The following is a 17,978-nucleotide window of genomic DNA, read 5'->3' as shown; positions in this document are numbered from 1 at the left end:
TATTGTGTGCAGTTTTGGTCACCTTATCTGAGGAAGGATGTTCTTGCCATGGAGGAAGTGCAGCGACGATTCACCAGACTGATACCTGGAATGGCAGGAATGACGTATGAAGAGAGATTGGGTCGATTGGGCTTGTATTCGCTAGAGCTTAGAAGAATGAGAGGGGATCTCATTGAAACTTATAAAATTCTAACAGGACTAGACAGACTAGATGCAGGAAGGATGTTCCCGATGGCGGGGGAGTCCCGAACCAGGGGGCACAGTCTAAGGATAAGGGGTAAGCCATTTAGGACTGAGATGAGATGGAATTTCTTCACCCAGAGAGTGGTGAACCTGTGGAATTCTCTACCACAGAAGGCCGTTGAGGCCAATTCATTAAATATATTCAAGAAGGAGTTAGATATATTTCTTAAGGCTAAAGGGATCAAGGGATATGGGGAGAAAGCAGGGACAGGGAACTAAATTTGGATGATCAGCCATGATCTCATTAAATGGTGGAACAGGCTCCTGGGTCCGAATGGCCTACTCCTGCTCCTATCTTCTATGCTTTTTGTTTTAATTTTCTTTAAGACATGTTGGACTTTTTAATTTTCAACTCTTGAATTACAGAACAATATGCACCATTTAATCATTTTTAATTTTTAATTACCTCCAGCCGCCTCTATTCGCGGACCACCAGAAAGTCTCTACGGACCCCCAGGGGTCCAGTTTGAGAAACACTGAGGGAAGTAAGGATGGAAATTGCACAGGCTCTGGCCACGATGTTCTAATCCTCCTTAGATATGGGGATGGTGCCAGAGGGCTGGTGGATTGCAAATGATACATCCCTGTTCAAAAAAAGGCAAAGGGATAAGCCCGGCAATTACAGGCCAGTCAGCCTAACGTTAGTAGCGGGGAAACTCTCAGAGACAATAATCTGGGACAAAATTAATTGGCATGTGGAAAAGTGTGGGCTAATAAAAGAAAGTCAGCATGGATTTGTTAAAGGCAAATGATGTTTGCCTAACTTGATTGAGTTTTTTGATGAAGTAACAGAGAGGGTTGATGAGGGTATTGCGGTTGCTGTTGTGAATATGGATTTTCAAAAGGCACATAATAGACTTGTTTGCAAAATTAAAGCCCATGGGATTAAAGGAAGAGTGGCAATGTGGATACAAAATTGGCTAAGAGACAGAAAGCAGAGAGTAGAGTTGAATGGTTGTTTTTTCAGACTGCAGGGAAGTATAAAGTACTGTTCCCCAGGAATCGGTATTAGGACCACTGTTCTTTTTGCTATATGTTAATAACCTGGACTTGGGTATACAGCGCATAATTTCAAAGTTTGCAGATGACACAAAACTCAGAAATGTAATAAACAATGAAGTGGATAGTAACAGACTTCAGGAGGACATAGACTGGTGAAAGGGGCAGGCAGATGGCAGAGGAGTGTGAAGTGATACATTTTGGTAGGAAGAATGAGGAGAAGCAATATAAACTAAATGGTACAATTTAAAGGGGGTGCAGGAAAAGAGAGACTGGGGATGTATTTACACAAATCTTTGAAGGTGGCAGGATAATTTGAGAAAGCTGTTTGGCTTTGTTGGCAGAGGCTTTATTAGTAGAGGCATAGGGCCCGAATTTCCCTGGGCCGTGGAGGTGGGAATGGAGGCGAGTGGGGTGTTAAAATTGCAGAATCGGGAGGCATGAACCCTTCCCGCCCCCAATCCGCCTCCATGCCAGTTTCAAAGGAGGTGGATACCCGACCTATGCTGGGAGCCACCTCCCCAAGGCGGGAAGGGGATTAGTGCCAATTAACTGGTAGTTAACAGGCAGTTTTTGGCCTAATCCCTATTTTTAGCCCTGAAGTGTGGGCTTTCCGACGGCTCCAAACCATGCCAAGTTAGTGAGGTGGACCGTCGGGCTGAAGGGCTTGGAGGGTTTGAGATGTCCGGTGTTCAGGTGAGTGATGGGTGCATGAGTGCAGAGGTAAGTGTGTTTGGTGTGTGTAAAGTGTTTAAATAAGTTTTACTTACCTTTACTTACTAATGCAGGCTTCCTTCCTTCAGGTCTCGGGAGTCCCTCATCTCACCGGCACAGAAAGCTGAATGGCTGTGAGCTGTCAAAAGTTGCAGCATTCAGCTTTCTGTTCTGGAGAGATTTCTAACTGAGTCTGAGTAGAAGGACTCAAGTTAGAAGTCAGATTGTCAGTGTTTGACAGCTTCACAGAGCTGTCAAATGCTGATATTTCATCTGCCAATGAAATGTCAATCCCTGACGTCACCTGTAACCGGGTGTCCCTTAATTGGCCTGCTGAGCCCGCTGGGTGGGCTCAACAAGGTCAATCAAGGGAAAATCGTGTGGGTTGGCCACAAATCGATGGAGGCGGGACTACAACCCAAAAAGTGGGAGTCCTGCCTCCATCACGTCCCCATTGACAAATCCAGCCCATAGAGTACAAAAGCTATGCTAAACCTGAGTCTGAGCAAGCGGACCTGCGGGAGGAATGGAGTTGGAGACCGGGGTTAAAGGCAGCGCGGAGCAGAGACCTGGGAGTCTGAGTGAGCGGACTACCTGCGAGGGAGACAGTCGGCAAGCGACACAACGAAGGAGTGATATCAGAATTCATAGGTGTTGCTGGCACAAGGAAGCAGAGAGGTGAGTATTTGTGGTAAGTTTTTTTTTGTTCTCTTTTGAGTATATTTAAGTGCTGATTGGTGGGTAGCTGTTGAGTGTTTCTTGTGAAATTTATTTCTGCTATATTACCTCCATAGTCTGATAAATAGAGGCATGACAGTGCAGCTCAGACCCGTGATTTGCACATCCTTTGCCATGTGGGAAATCCTGGACGCTTCTTGCGGCCTGGATGACCACGTATGCAGGAAGTGCCGCCAATTGCAGCAACTCGAGCTCCGGGTTTCGGAGCTTAAGCGGCAGCTGGAGTCACTACAGTGCATGCGTGAGGCTGAGAAATACTTGGAAAGCAAGTTTCTAGAAGTGGTCACCCCGCAGCCTCAATGTGCAGGCAGAGAGGGAATGGGTGACTGCCAGACAGAGGAGGACCAGGCAGGTAGGGCAGAAATCCCCAGAGTGCATCTCGCTCGCTAACCGGTTCACAGTTCTGGAAATTGGTGGGGGTGAAGGCTCCTCTGGGGCGAGCAGCCAGAGCCAAGGCCATAGACCATGGGTGGCTCAGCTGCACAGAGGGGGAGGAAGAAGAGCGGAAGAGCAACAGTGATAGGGGATTCATTGGTTAGGGGAACATAGGCGTTTCTGTGGACGCAGACATGACTCCAGGATAGTATGTTGCCTCCCTGGTGCCAGGGTCAAGGATGTCACTGAGCGGCTGCAGGACACTCTGAGCTGGGAGGGCGAACAGCCAGAGGTCATTGTCCATATCGGTACCAACGACATAGGCAGAAAGAGGGATGAGGGGTCCTGTAGGCAGACTATAGGGAGCTAGGAGAGAGATTAAAAAGCAGGACCTCAAAGGTAGCAATCTCCGGATTACTCCCGGCGCCATGTGCTAGTGAGTACAGGAATAGGAGGATAGAACAGATGAATGTGTGGCTGGAGAGATGGTGCAGGAGGGAGGGCTTTAGATTCCTGAGGCATTGGGACCATTTCTGGGGAAGGTGGGACCTGTACAAGCCGGACAGGTTACACCTCAACAGAGCCGGGACCAATATTCTCGCGGGGAGGTTTGCTGGTGCTGTTGGGGAGGGTTTAAACTAGCTTGGCAGGGGGATTGGCACCAGCATATAGGAGTAGAAAAGAGGAATAAGGTGCATAAAAGAGTGAGTGTGTTGGATAGTACTAGAGAAGAAAGTAGTACTAGAGGCGGAAGTAGTACCATATTAGATAGGAGCAGACTAAGAAAGACTATAAAAAAATCCAAAAATGGGTTTAGAATGCATGTACGTAAACGCACAAAGTTTGGTGAATAAGGTTGGTGAGCTACAAGTACAATTAGCCGTGTGGCAATATGATGTCATGGCAATAACGGAAATGTGGCTTAAAAACGGTGAGGATTAGGCACTTAATATTCAAGGGTACAAGGTGTTCAGAAAAGATAGGGAAGGAAAAAAGGGAGGTGGGGCAGCAGTGCTGATTAAGGAAGACATTGTAATGTTGGAAAGGGAGGATGTTCATGAGGGGACAAGGACAGAATCCATTTGGTTAGAGTTGAGGAGCAAAAAGGGTATGATCACGCTATTGCGGGTATTCTATAGGCCTCCAAATAGTGAGAGGGAGGTAGAGGAGCAAATCTGTAGGGAAATCGCAGAGATATGCAAGAGCTATAGAGTGGTGATATTGGGGGACTTTAATTACCCAAATATCAATTGGAATAATGCTAGGGTAAACGGAAAGGAGGGGGAGGAATTTCTGAAATGTGTTCAGGAGAATTTCCTTGACCAGTAAGTTCTTGGCCCAACTAGGAAAGAGGCATTGCTGGATCTGGTGCTGGGGAATGAGGTGGGCCAGGTCGAACAAGTGTCTGTGGGAGAACTCCTCTTAGTTATGAGTGACCATCGTATCATAAGATTTAGATTAGCAATGGAGAGGAGCAAGGAACAATCTAGAGTGGAACTTCTAAACTGGAATAGGGCTAACTTCAATGGGATGCGAAAGGATCTAGCCAGAGTAAAATGGAACCAAAGACTGACAGGAAAAACTGTAACGGAACAATGGGAGATCTTTAAGGAGGAGATGTTCCAAGTACAGGCTAGGTACATTCCAACAAGAGGGAAGGGTAAGGGAACCAAAGCAAGGACCCCTTGGCTGACAAGGGAGATAGAGAAGATGATGAAACAAAAAAAGAGGGTGTATGCTGAATGTCAGGTGAATTCTTCAAGGGAGAAACAAACCAAATACAATAAGTTGAGAGGGGAAGTGAAGATGAAAATATAATTGGCAAAGAGAGAATATGAGAGTAGAATGGCAGTTAACATAAAAGGGAACCCAAAAATCTTCTACCGACATGTACACAGTAAGTGGGTAGTAAGAGGCGGAGTGGGGTCTATTAGGGACAAAGAAGGTGACATATGCTTAGAGGCGTAGGGCAAGGCTAGAATACTCAATGAGTACTTTGTATCGGTGTTTACTAAGGAGGTGGATGCTGACAAAATATCAGTAGAAGTGGAAAAGGTTGAAGCAGTGGAATGGGTGAAAATTGATAGACAGGATGTACTAGAAAGGCTGGGTATGCTTAGAGTGGATAAGTCGCCTGGTCCAGTTGGCTTGCATCCCAGGTTGCTAAGGGAATTGGGGGAGGAGATAGCAGAAGCGCTTGCCATAATTTTCCAATCTTCCCTAGATGCAGGGAAGGTGTCTGAGGATTAGAAAGTGGCAAATGTGGCACAATTGTTCAAGAAAGGGTGGAAGGACAATCCTAGTAACTACAGGCTGGTCAGTTTAACATCAGTGGTGGGTAAATTTTTAGAAGCAATAATCAAGGAAAAAATTAACGGGCACTTGGAGAGGTTTAAGCTAATTAAGGAGAGCCAACATGGATTTGTAAAAGGCAGATTGTGTTTGACTAATCTAATTGAATTTTTTGATGAAGTAACGTGGAGGATTAGTGAAAGGAATGCAATGGATGTTGTCTACATGGATTTTCGGAAAGCGTTTGACAAAGTACCACAAAGAACGCTGGTTAACAAAATTGAGGCTCATGGAATAGGTGGGTCAGTGGCAGCTTAGATAAGGAATTGGCTTAAGGACAGAAAACAGCAAGTTGTGGTAAATGGCTGTTTTTGAGAATGGAGGATGGTAGACAGTGGGTTTCCCCAAGGGTCAGTGCTGGGGCCACTGCTTTTCTTGATCTATATAATTGACCTGGATATTGGAATACAGAATAGAATTTCTAAATTTGCCGATGACACCAAACTTGGGGGTGTTGCAAACAGTGATGATGATACCAATTGACTGCAACAGGACATAGAAAGGCTAGCAGAATGGGCAGACAAGTGGCAGATGGAATTTAATACAGAGAAGTGTGAGGTGATGCATTTTGGCAGAAGGAACAGGGAGAGGCAATATACATTTAACGGCACAGATTTAAAGAGTGTGCAGGGACAGAGGGACCTGGGAGTTAATGTGCATAGGTCCCTGAAGGTGGCGAGACCTATTGAGAGAGTGATTAGCAAAGCATATGGGATCTTGGGCTTCATAAATAGAAGTATTGAGTACAAAAGTAGAGAAGTTATGCTGAACATTTATAAAACGCTGGTTAGGCCACAACTGGAGTATTGCACCAGTTCTGGTCACCACACTTTCAGAATGATGTGAAGGCACTTGAAAGGCGGCAGAGGAGATTTACCAGAATGGTTCCGGTGATGGGGGATCTTAGCTACAAGGACAGGTTGGAGAAGCTAGATTTGCTTTCATTAGAGCAAAGGAGGTAGAGGGGTTATTTGATAGAGGTGTACAAGATTATGACGGGTTTGGATAGGCTAGATGGGGAAAGGCTGTTCCCACTAGTTGACGGTAGAAGGACTAGAGGACACAGATTTAAGATTTTGGGCAAGGGATACAGGGGGGACGTGAGGAAAAACTTTTTTACGCAGTGAGTGGTGAGGACCTGGAACTCGCTGCCAACGGAAGTAGTAGAAACGGAGACACTCAATGTTTTCAAGTGGAGACTGGATAGGCTTAAGGGAAATAAACTTGCAAGGCTACGGGGATAGAGGAGGGGAATGGGACTGACTAGATTGCTCTACAGAAAGCCGGCACGGACTCGATGGGCCGAATGGCCTCCTTTTGTGCCGTTATGACCTTTTATAAAACACTTGTTAGACCCCAGCTGGATTATTGTGTTCAATTCTGGATACCACACTTTATGAAGGATGTCAAGGCCTTAGAGAGGATGCAGAAGAGATTTACTAGAATGGTACCAAGGACAAGGGACTTCAGTTATGTGGAGAGACTGGAGAAGCTGGTGCTCTCCTTAGAACAGAGAAGGTCAAGAGGAGATTTGATAAAGGTGTTCAAAATTATGAATGGTTTTGATAGAGTAAATAAGGAGAAACTGTTTCCAGTAACAGATGGGTTGGTAACCAGAGGACACAGATTTAAGGTGATTGGTAAAAGAACCAGAGGCGACATGAAGAAACTTTTTTTTACACAGCGAGTTTTTAATGATCGGGGGAGAGCAGCAGCGGAGGAGGAGCAGAGGCCCGGCTTAAAAACCGGCGCCAAGGCAGAAGCCCGACCAGTTCGGGCAGGGAGCAGCAGCGGAGAGCAGCAGAAGCCCGGCTTAAAAACCGGCGCCAAGGCAGAAGCCCGACCAGTTCGGGGGAGAGCAGCAGCGGAGGAGGAGCAGAGGCCCGGCTTAAAAACCGGCGCCAAGGCAGAAGCCCGACCAGTTCGGGGGAGAGCAGCAGCGGAGGAGGAGCAGAGGCCCGGCTTAAAAACCGGCGCCAAGGCAGAAGCCCGACCAGTTCGGGGGAGAGCTGCAGCGGAGGAGGAGCAGAGGCCCGGCTTAAAAACCGGCGCCAAGGCAGAAGCCCGACCAGTTCGGGGGAGAGCAGCAGCGGAGGAGGAGCAGAGGCCCGGCTTAAAAACCGGCGCCAAGGCAGAAGCCCGACCAGTTCGGGCAGGGAGCAGCAGCGGAGAGCAGCAGAAGCCCGGCTTAAAAACCGGCGCCAAGGCAGAAGCCCGACCAGTTCGGGGGAGAGCAGCAGCGGAGGAGGAGCAGAGGCCCGGCTTAAAAACCGGCGCCAAGGCAGAAGCCCGACCAGTTCGGGCAGGGAGCAGCAGCGGAGAGCAGCAGAAGCCCGGCTTAAAAACCGGCGCCAAGGCAGAAGCCCGACCAGTTCGGGGGAGAGCAGCAGCGGAGGAGGAGCAGAGGCCCGGCTTAAAAACCGGCGCCAAGGCAGAAGCCCGACCAGTTCGGGCAGGGAGCAGCAGCGGAGAGCAGCAGAAGCCCGGCTTAAAAACCGGCGCCAAGGCAGAAGCCCGACCAGTTCGGGGGAGAGCAGCAGCGGAGGAGGAGCAGAGGCCCGGCTTAAAAACCGGCGCCAAGGCAGAAGCCCGACCAGTTCGGGCAGGGAGCAGCAGCGGAGAGCAGCAGAAGCCCGGCTTAAAAACCGGCGCCAAGGCAGAAGCCCGACCAGTTCGGGGGAGAGCAGCAGCGGAGGAGGAGCAGAGGCCCGGCTTAAAAACCGGCGCCAAGGCAGAAGCCCGACCAGTTCGGGCAGGGAGCAGCAGCGGAGAGCAGCAGAAGCCCGGCTTAAAAACCGGCGCCAAGGCAGAAGCCCGACCAGTTCGGGGGAGAGCAGCAGCGGAGGAGGAGCAGAGGCCCGGCTTAAAAACCGGCGCCAAGGCAGAAGCCCGACCAGTTCGGGCAGGGAGCAGCAGCGGAGAGCAGCAGAAGCCCGGCTTAAAAACCGGCGCCAAGGCAGAAGCCCGACCAGTTCGGGGGAGAGCAGCAGCGGAGGAGGAGCAGAGGCCCGGCTTAAAAACCGGCGCCAAGGCAGAAGCCCGACCAGTTCGGGCAGGGAGCAGCAGCGGAGAGCAGCAGAAGCCCGGCTTAAAAACCGGCGCCAAGGCAGAAGCCCGACCAGTTCGGGGGAGAGCAGCAGCGGAGGAGGAGCAGAGGCCCGGCTTAAAAACCGGCGCCAAGGCAGAAGCCCGACCAGTTCGGGCAGGGAGCAGCAGCGGAGAGCAGCAGAAGCCCGGCTTAAAAACCGGCGCCAAGGCAGACCAAATCAACATCAGAGGAGAGAGGTAAAAAATAATCAGAGTGTGACGTCACCAGGGAGCACGTAAGTGATTGGTTGGTGAGTATTTCTCTCTTTTCAGTACAAGCTTGAATTCTGTGGTGTTAAATTTCTCGGGATTAAGGTGTAGTGGGGACAGTTGGTAAATAAAGCGCCCTAGAGTATACCTGTAACTGGGGTATTGAATTAATTTTTAAATTAATTAAAGGAGTAAGTCATGGCAGGAGAGCTCAGACCCGTGTTCTGCTCCTCTTGCTCCATGTGGGAAATCAGGGACGCTGCCAGTGTCCCTGACGACCATGTGTGCGGGAAATGCATCCAGCTGCAGCTACTTGTAGACCGCATTGCGGCGCTCGAGCTGCGGGTGGATGGGTTGTGGAGCATGCGCGATGCTGAGAGGCTCGTGGATACCACGTTTAGCGAGTTGTGCACGCCTCAGGGTAGGGCAGCACAGGGAGTGACCATCAGGCGGAGCAACAAAGGCAGGCAGGTAGTGCAGGGAACCCCTGCGGACATCCCCCTTTCAAACAGGTATACCGCTTTGGATACTGTTGAGGGGGATGACTCACCAGGGGAAGGCAGCAGCAGCCAACTTCCTGGCACTGGGGGTGCTCCTGCTGCCCAGGAGGGGGGGAAAAAGAGTGGGAGAGCAATAGTGGTAGGGGATTCTATAGTAAGGGGAACAGATAGGCGTTTCTGTGGCCGCAAACGTGACTCCAGGATGGTTTGTTGCCTCCCTGGTGCCAGGGTCAAGGATGTCACTGAGCGGCTGCAGGGCATTCTGGAGGGGGAGGGTGAACAGCCAGTGGTCGTGGTCCACATTGGTACCAACGACATAGGTAAAAAGAGGGATGAGGTCCTGCATCAAGAATTTAGGGAGCTAGGTAACAGATTAAAGGGCAGGACCTCAAAGGGTGTAATCTCTGGATTACTCCCAGTGCCACGTGCTAGTAAGTATAGGAATGGGAGGATAGAGCAGATGAATGCGTGGCTAAAGAGTTGGTGTAGGGGGGAGGGTTTTACTTTCCTGGATCACTGGGCCTGCTTCTGGGAAAGGTGGGACTTGTACAAGTCGGACGGGTTGCACCTGAACCAGAGCGGGACAAATATCCTTGCGGGGAGGTTTGCTAGCACTGTCGGGGGAGGTTTAAACTAACTTGGCAGGGGGATGGGATACAGAGGGGAGCTGAAATAGGGGGGGATGTGCTGCCAATTATGGAGGAAAAAACAAGTCAGCTTGGTAGACAGGGCAAATATATAAGGGCAAGGCTGGATGGCATCTATTTTAATGCAAGGAGTCTTGCAAATAAGGTGGATGAACTGAAGGTGTTGATAAACACATGGGAGTATGATATTGTTGCTATCACGGAGACATGGTTGAGGGAGGGGCAAGACTGGCAGCTCAATATTCCGGGGTACAGAATCTTCAGGCGAGACAGAGGGGGAGGTATAAGAGGAGGGGGTGTCGCAATATTAATTAAGGAGTCAATTACTGCACTAAGGAGGGATGATATATTAGCAGGGTCCTCTAATGAGGCCATATGGGTGGAGCTTAAAAACAAAAAGGGGGCAAGCACTTTGCTGGGAGTGTACTATAGGCCTCCAAACAGTCAGGGGGAGATAGAGGAACAGATATGTAGGCAAATCTCAGAGAAATGTGCAAATAATAGGGTAATAATAATGGGGGATTTCAACTTCCCCAATATTAACTGGGATAGTCAAAGTGTGAAAGGCTCAGAGGGTGTAGAATTCTTAAAGTGCATCCAGGAGAGCTTTTTGAGCCAGCATGTAGAAAGTCCTACAAGAGAGGGGGCGGTACTGGACCTAATTCTAGGGAATGTGGCCGGCCAAGTGGAAAAAGTGCTAGTAGGTGAGCACTTTGGTGATAGTGACCATAATATGGTAAGATTTAAGGTGGTCATGGAAAAGGACAGGGATGGGCCGGAAATAAAGGTTCTAAATTGGGGGAAGGCCGATTTTAATAGGATAAGGCAGGATCTGGCCAAAATGGACTGGGATCAGCTACTTGTAGGAAAATCCGCATCGGAGCAATGGGAGGCTTTCAGAAGGGAGATTGAGATCATACAAGGGCAACATGTTCCCATAAAGGTCAAGAGTGGTTCCAAAAACCACAGGGAACCGTGGATGTCAGGGGATATACGGGAATGGATTAGGAAAAAAAGGAGGGCTTTTGGTAGATACAAAAGGCTAAAGACGGAGGAAGCCCTAGAGGAGTACAAAAAGTGCAGGGGGATACTTAAAAAAGAAATTAGGAGATCAAGGAGGGGCCATGAAATAACACTGGCGAGCAAAATAAAGGAAAATCCGAAGATGTTTTATAAGTATATTAAGGGTAAAAGGATAACTAGGGAAAAAATAGGGCCCATTAGGGACAAAAGTGGCAATCTGTGTGTGGAGCCGGAAGATGTAGGAGGGGTTCTAAATGAATTTTTTGCATCTGTTTTCACTATGGAGAAGGACGATGTAGACATAGAAATAGGGCGGGGGGACTGTGATATGCTCGAACATATTAACATCGAGAGGGAGGAGGTATTGGCGGTTTTAGCTGGCCTAAAAATGGATAAATCCCCAGGCCCGGATGAAATGTACCCCAGGCTGCTGTGTGAGGCAAAGGAGGAGATTGCGGGGGCTCTAACACATATATTCAGGACCTCTCTGGCCACAGGGGATGTGCCAGAGGACTGGAGAACCGCTAATGTAGTACCATTATTCAAGAAGGGTAGTAGGGAAAAACCGGGGAACTACAGGCCAGTGAGCCTAACATCAGTGGTAGGAAAATTACTGGAAAAAATCCTGAGGGACAAAATTTGTCTCCACTTGGAGAGGCAAGGATTAATCAGGGATAGTCAACATGGCTTTGTCAAGGGAAGATCATGTCTGACTAATTTGATTGAATTTTTTGAGGGGGTGACTAGGTGTGTGGATGAGGGTAACGCAGTGGATGTGGTATACATGGATTTCAGTAAGGCCTTCGATAAAGTCCCGCACAGGAGACTGGTCAAGAAGGTAAGAGCCCATGGAATCCAGGGTGCCTTGGCACATTGGATACAAAACTGGCTTAGTGGCAGAAGGCAGAGGGTGATGGTCGAAGGTTGTTTTTGTGACTGGAAACCTGTGGCCAGTGGGGTACCACAGGGATCGGTGCTGGGTCCCTTGCTGTTTGTGGTCTACATTAATGACTTGGATATGAATGTAAAGGGTATGATCAGTAAATTCGCGGATGATACTAAAATTGGTAGGGTGGTAAATAGCGAGGAGGGTAGCCTCAGTCTGCAGAACGATATAGATGGGTTGGTCAGATGGGCGGAACAGTGGCAAATGGAATTTAACCCGGAAAAGTGCGAGGTGATGCACTTTGGGGGGTCTAACAAGGCAAGGGAATACACAATGAAGGGAAAGACCCTAGGCAAGACGGAGGGTCAGAGGGATCTAGGTGTGCAGGTACACAGATCCCTGAAGGCGGCGGAACAGGTGGATAAGGTGGTAAAAAAGGCATATGGGATACTTGCCTTCATTAGCCGAGGCATAGAATATAAGAGCAAGGAGGTTATGATGGAGCTGTATAAAACACTGGTTAGGCCACAGCTGGAATACTGTGTGCAGTTCTGGTCGCCACACTACAGGAAAGATGTGATCGCGTTAGAGAGGGTGCAGAGGAGGTTCACCAGGATGTTACCAGGGCTGGAGCGCTTCAGCTATGAAGAGAGACTGGGCAGATTGGGTTTGTTTTCCTTGGAGCAGAGGAGGCTGAGGGGGGACATGATTGAGGTGTACAAAATTGTGAGGGGCATAGATAGGATGGATGCTGAGGAGCTTTTCCCCTTAGTAGAGGGGTCAATAACTAGGGGGCATAGATTCAAGGTAAAGGGCGGAAGGTTTAGAGGGGATTTGAGAAAGAACTTTTTCACCCAGAGGGTGGTTGGAGTCTGGAACTCACTGCCTGAAAGGGTTGTGGAGGCAGAAACCCTCACAACATTTAAGAAGCATTTGGATGAGCATTTGAAATGCCATAGCATACAAGGCTACGGGCCAAATGCTGGAATATGGGATTAGATTAGACAGGGCTTGATGGCCGGCATGGACACGATGGGCCGAAGGGCCTCTATCCGTGCTGTATTACTCTATGACTCTATGACTCTATCTGGAATGCACTGCCTGAAAGGGTGGTGGAAGCAGATTCAACAGTAACTTTCAAAAGGGAATTGGATAAATACTTGAAGGGAAAAAAATTACAGGGCTATGGAGAAAGAGCAGGGGAGTGGGACTAATTGGATAGCTGTACCAAATAGCCGGCACAGGCACGATGGGCCGCATGACCTCCTTCTGTGCTGTATCATTCTACGATTTTATGATTCTAAAATAATAGGCTTAATTCTCTGACCCGTGCTCCAGGCAAACATGACTCCCTGCTGGAATTGCAGTCGCTGGCACTGGCATTCATATTTCAGAAAGGTACAATATAGGGTACAGAATTTTGTAACTGATATGAATTTTATTTAATATACAAAAGTAATGCTGCTTGTAATACAACAGAGAGGCAAATTATACCAATGTTCTCTTTCTTTTTAAAACCTCTGTTTAAGGTTATTTATAATTTTTGATTAAAAAAATTCCTACTTAAAAGCCTTTAAAAGAAACAAAATTGACACATTTCAAAAATTGTCTGCCACATTTGTCACTTGCTTAAAAGAAATAAATCTGAATTCATAATTAAGAAAACATGGAATTTGCACAGTTAACTTCAAACTCCTTTACATTAGTTTTTGATATTTAACATTCATAGCATAGTTTGTGTCACAAAGGAGAAATTAATATATCCTGTGCCAAAGGTTAAAACAACATAATATATCAACATCACAGATGACAACTTCTTCAGTGAATAGCCTTTAACTAATGGGAAAATAGCTGAAAGACCAATCCATTCCTTATTTGGAAACAGGTTGGATAAATGATCTTGACTTACCACAGTCTGTTTTTGAAGTGGGACTACGGGTGGATTTTGCCTTTGATATTTTCTCAGTAGTTTTGGGAGTCTTTGGTGCCGCTGCATCTGAAAAACAATGATTCTAAGATAACTTGGGATGACTGTTGTCCTGCAGCATATAAGAGTACTTATAAAAAGTTTTATTTTGAAGATACCAAACAAAACTTTCCTTATAAAATCAACTCGATGTTGTTTAACCATTCATTATTTTATTTTTAATTGGTTCTTTGGAGAATTAGGAAATTGTCTAGATTTCTGTATATGTCTATAATCTAAACAATTTTCAGCATTATAATAGGAAATTAATTCTGCAAATAAAGCTTGACCAACATTCATACATTTTCATTTAGAACTCATAAAGTTTTTAGGCTCCTTGATTTTAACTGTCCAAGATCATTTTCATTTTGCTTTGTGCTGTTAAATGTCTGTTTGTTCTGAGGGAAACTCTGGCTTAATCTTGTGTTAGTAATTTGTTTCTGCTACAGACTAGTGGAAGGAATTTTGTTTTTAATTTTGCAGTTTAATGACAGGAAGAAAAGACAAACAAAGTTGCAAGCAGTGGAATGTTTTCCATTGCGAGTTCTCATGCTCTTACCAGCCAAAGTAACCGAGCAAGTACATTCCATTTTCCCTGCAGAATTCTCTGTTATGCATTTGTACTGGCCTTCATCTTCAGGCAGGACCTCCTCAATTGTAAGTGTACAAAGTGATCCTGACATAAATAAAAGCTTGTGAGTGTCTACAGTCCACATGGATTTCAAACTATGATTCAATTATACTTAACTCTTTAAACATAGCTTTTGAGGACAAGTTTTCATCAACTCCAGATTAATAAAAATATGTTCTAAACTTTCCACAAATCTTTATTACAACAAGATTGCGTATTACAGAATAAAGCTTGGTTTTGAGAAATATTTTGACATTTGCATTACTGATGTGCATTTATATCAAAAATCATTAGTGAACAATAAATATGCACAGTCCTCAGGGCTTTAAAAGATTAAATAGAGATTAAAGCTTTGTTAGTGCAATAATTAAATGAAATATTACTTTATTAATAAATTTTATTAGAACAGTTTTTCAATATAAGCACAGTCTACTGTTTGAATGTTTATTACAACTTAGGATTTAATTTAAATCTCCATCTATTCTTGGAAATCAGTTACCTTCTTGAGATATATTAATGAACTTGGTTGACTTGATGGCCTTTCCATTTATAGTCCAAGTGACTGCTGGAGGTGGTTCGGCCACAACCCGACATTGTAACAATAAACGTTCACCATCTGCTACCTGAGCATTCTTTAATGTTTCCTTAAAGACAGGTGCACTGCCTGTGCTTTCAGATTTCTCCTCAATTACTCCACCATCGACACATGAACATCCATGTTTACAATCGCCATCATCATTTAAGTCCACTTTTACATGTTCTATGCTTTCAGCATCATTATTTGTCTCTTTGTCAGTAGGTGTTTGCTTATTTTCGCCCAGAGCACTCCTGAAGTCTGGCTGTGCTTGCTTTGGTGTGATCATTTCTTGTGGTGATACTTTGGGAATATTCTTTTTACCTAGGACTGCCCGGAAATCTATCTGTTGGGGACTTGAAATTTTCTTTTCTTCTTCAAATGAGTTGGTTGTTTTAACATGTCTGGAAAGAGAGTCTCGGAAGTTCATTTGTTCTGCTGATCGTTCCTTCAATTCTTCCTCAGAAAAGCTTTTGGTGATCACTTTCTTCCCTAGTACGCAACGGAAGTCTTTCTGTTCAGCCTCTTGCTGTTTGAGTTGTTCTGCAGACTGCTCTTTGGTTTCAACTTTTCTCCTAAGCACTCCACGGAATGCTTTCTCCTTGTCTGTGCTTCCTTTTGTTTCTGCAATGCTCTTCTCGGCACTATCAGGTTTACCAAAATTCCCTATGCCATCACCACAACCCTCCTCCTCTTCAAATACACTGGCATTCAATTGCTCCTTACTATTACCAGCAATGAAAGGAAAGAATTAACAAGAGGTTAGTTTGGAAGCTACAGAACAGCCCCGGGCTTGATACAAGAATGTTTATAAAAGGGAAAGGCTTATTACATGAACACAATCCATTACTGTACTGCATCACTGATGACTTCAGTGACCATGTAAGGGCATGAAAAAAGTGAGACAGACTCTACTCGGGCCATGTACTATGGCACAGCTGTGTGATGTAAACAATTTGTTTGGTCACTTTTGGGGATTAGTTTTGAATTTTTTCCAGACTAGAACTGACCTTAGTACAGGCAGTGCTAAAATAGAACCCTCCCAAGTAATGTGGGAATCATACTTACTCTTCCTCGGCTTCTTCTCGGGAAAGGGAGAATTCTTTGACCACTAGAGACACATGGCAGCTGCACTTGCCAACTTGGTTTCTGACATTTGTGAAAGAAAAAGGGAACAGGAGGGGGTTTAAGTTAAATAATATATGGAAAATAGATTACCAAAATAAAGTGACTATGAATAACCATATTTGTACATGCATCTGAAATGTAGCAAATGCTAGTAATTTTTTTTAAAATGTGAATCATATTGTTTAGGCGTTGTGGTTATAAATGCTTGCTATCTCTCCATCACAATGTGAGCAGCATCCGTGCAGAGCAGTGTGTGCATAAATATTCAACTGCTTATCAAAGCAAAACAAGCCTACTGCAATTAGCTGAATCAGATTTGTAGGATGAGATACTCTCAGGCTGCTAACTCTTCCTTTGCAAAAGAAATAAACCCCTTATGGTTAATGCTGTGATCAAATGATTTAAGGATTAACAGTTGCAAGTAACAAAGCAAAGACCCTTACTGATCTTCAGAAATCAATCAACTCTGCCTTATAGGTCTCCCCCAGTGCCTCAGTGAGTGGCCGAGCAGCACAGTCCAGGAAAGTCCCAGGTTCAATCACTGGGTTGTGCTGATCTGCCTTATCTCAGCTTGGGTAATGGTAGAGACACTACAACTGGTATAGGGAGAATTCCTGCACCCGATTGTTATTCAACAGCCGTGCTGTGAGTTTGTGTGTGGATGTTGGATGAGGATAAGGTCATGCAAGGTGATGATGCTCCCATGGTTGAATGGTCTGCCAGCACTCATTGGCAAGGCTCGAGTACTTGCAGCCCACCTGGGGCTTTCCTGGACTGTACTGCTCGGCGACTCACTGAGGCACTGGGGGAGATCTATAAGGCAGAGTTGATTGATTTCTGAAGATCAGTAAGGGTCTTTGCTTTGTTACTTGCAACTGTTAACCCTTGGCTTAGGTGCAAATGGAAACATAGTCCAACAAAGAATTAATGCCTTGACAAGCAGTAGGGAGGGAATAAAATTGCTGAGAATACAAACATTATCATATGTTTATTTTTTTGAAACCCAGCTAGCTTCACAGCTCCACAATCCTAAAATTGGAACTATAAACTCTGTATATTATTCTAAGGTGATCTGCCAATATTCAACTGTCACACATTTATGTTTAAATTAAAGGTCTCAGTTGTTAAAGGCACAAGTAACTGAGTTGTGCAGGCCAGAAGATTCCGCGTTTTATTTTTGATCTGTGCGGCACTGGGGTGGAATAGAGATGCTACAATTGGTCTCGGCACACTGGTTGAGGAGAGAAACAATCAGCTATAGTCCCTTTTCTCCCTGCTGGAAGGTCCACAGTTGTGGCTGTTGGGTTAAGACGACAACAACAACAACAACTTGCATTCATATAGTGCCTTTAACATATTAAAATGTCCCAAGGTGCTTCACAGGAGCCTTATCAAACAAAATTTGACACTGGGCCACATAAGGAGATATTAGGACAGGTGACCAAAAGTTTGGTCAAAGAGGTAGATTTTAAGGAGCATCTTAAAGGAGGAGAGAGACGTAGAGACAGGATGAGGCTTGGCTGTGAGTGATGTCCTTATGGAAAACAGTCTACTATTATTCACAGTATAGCTTCACACATGAAGAACGGCCTCTTGAGAATAATTAGGCGCCCTTTGAATTGTATCTCAGCAGGGACAATGCTTTCAGACAAGGAGAAAAGTCAGCAAAAAAAGTAAAAATAAATAAAGGGGAAGAAATATGAAATGAAAACGGAAAATGCTGGAGAAACTCAGCAGGTCAGGCAGCATCTGTGAAGAGAGAAACAGAGTTAACGTTTCAGGTCGATGACATTTTGTCAGAACTGGAATAAAGCAGGAAATGGAACAGGTTTTTAAGTGTAGGGGCTGGGAAAGGGGGGGAGGGGATTAAAGAACAAAAGGGAAGGTCTGTGATAGGATGGAAGG

At 45.9% G+C, this 17,978-nt stretch overlaps 1 protein-coding gene across 3 annotated transcripts in view; it reads right to left on the bottom strand.

The window, feature by feature from the left end:
* Nucleotides 1–17,978, bottom strand: part of LOC147120408 (myosin light chain kinase, smooth muscle-like) — a 604,168-nt gene that overhangs the window by 178,984 nt on the left and 407,206 nt on the right. For all 3 annotated transcript variants that reach the window (XR_015078189.1, XM_085986292.1, XM_085986291.1), the window contains exons 15-18: nt 16,014–16,094; nt 14,871–15,670; nt 14,300–14,416; nt 13,684–13,770 (exon numbers count right to left, since the gene is read on the bottom strand). Coding sequence is in view for 2 of the 3 variants with exons in the window: in XM_085986292.1 (XP_085842418.1) it covers nt 13,684–13,770; nt 14,300–14,416; nt 14,871–15,670; nt 16,014–16,094 (1,085 nt within the window). In the remaining variant the exon portion in view is untranslated. The remainder of the gene's footprint in view (nt 1–13,683; nt 13,771–14,299; nt 14,417–14,870; nt 15,671–16,013; nt 16,095–17,978) is intronic.

Source organism: Somniosus microcephalus, chromosome 4, assembly GCF_052327205.1.
Source record: "Somniosus microcephalus isolate GS21.2 chromosome 4, FLI_Smic_1.0, whole genome shotgun sequence".
Lineage (NCBI taxonomy): Eukaryota > Metazoa > Chordata > Chondrichthyes > Squaliformes > Somniosidae > Somniosus > Somniosus microcephalus.
Note: the sequence above shows the minus strand (reverse complement) of the source record. Positions and strands in the feature narration are given on the sequence as shown.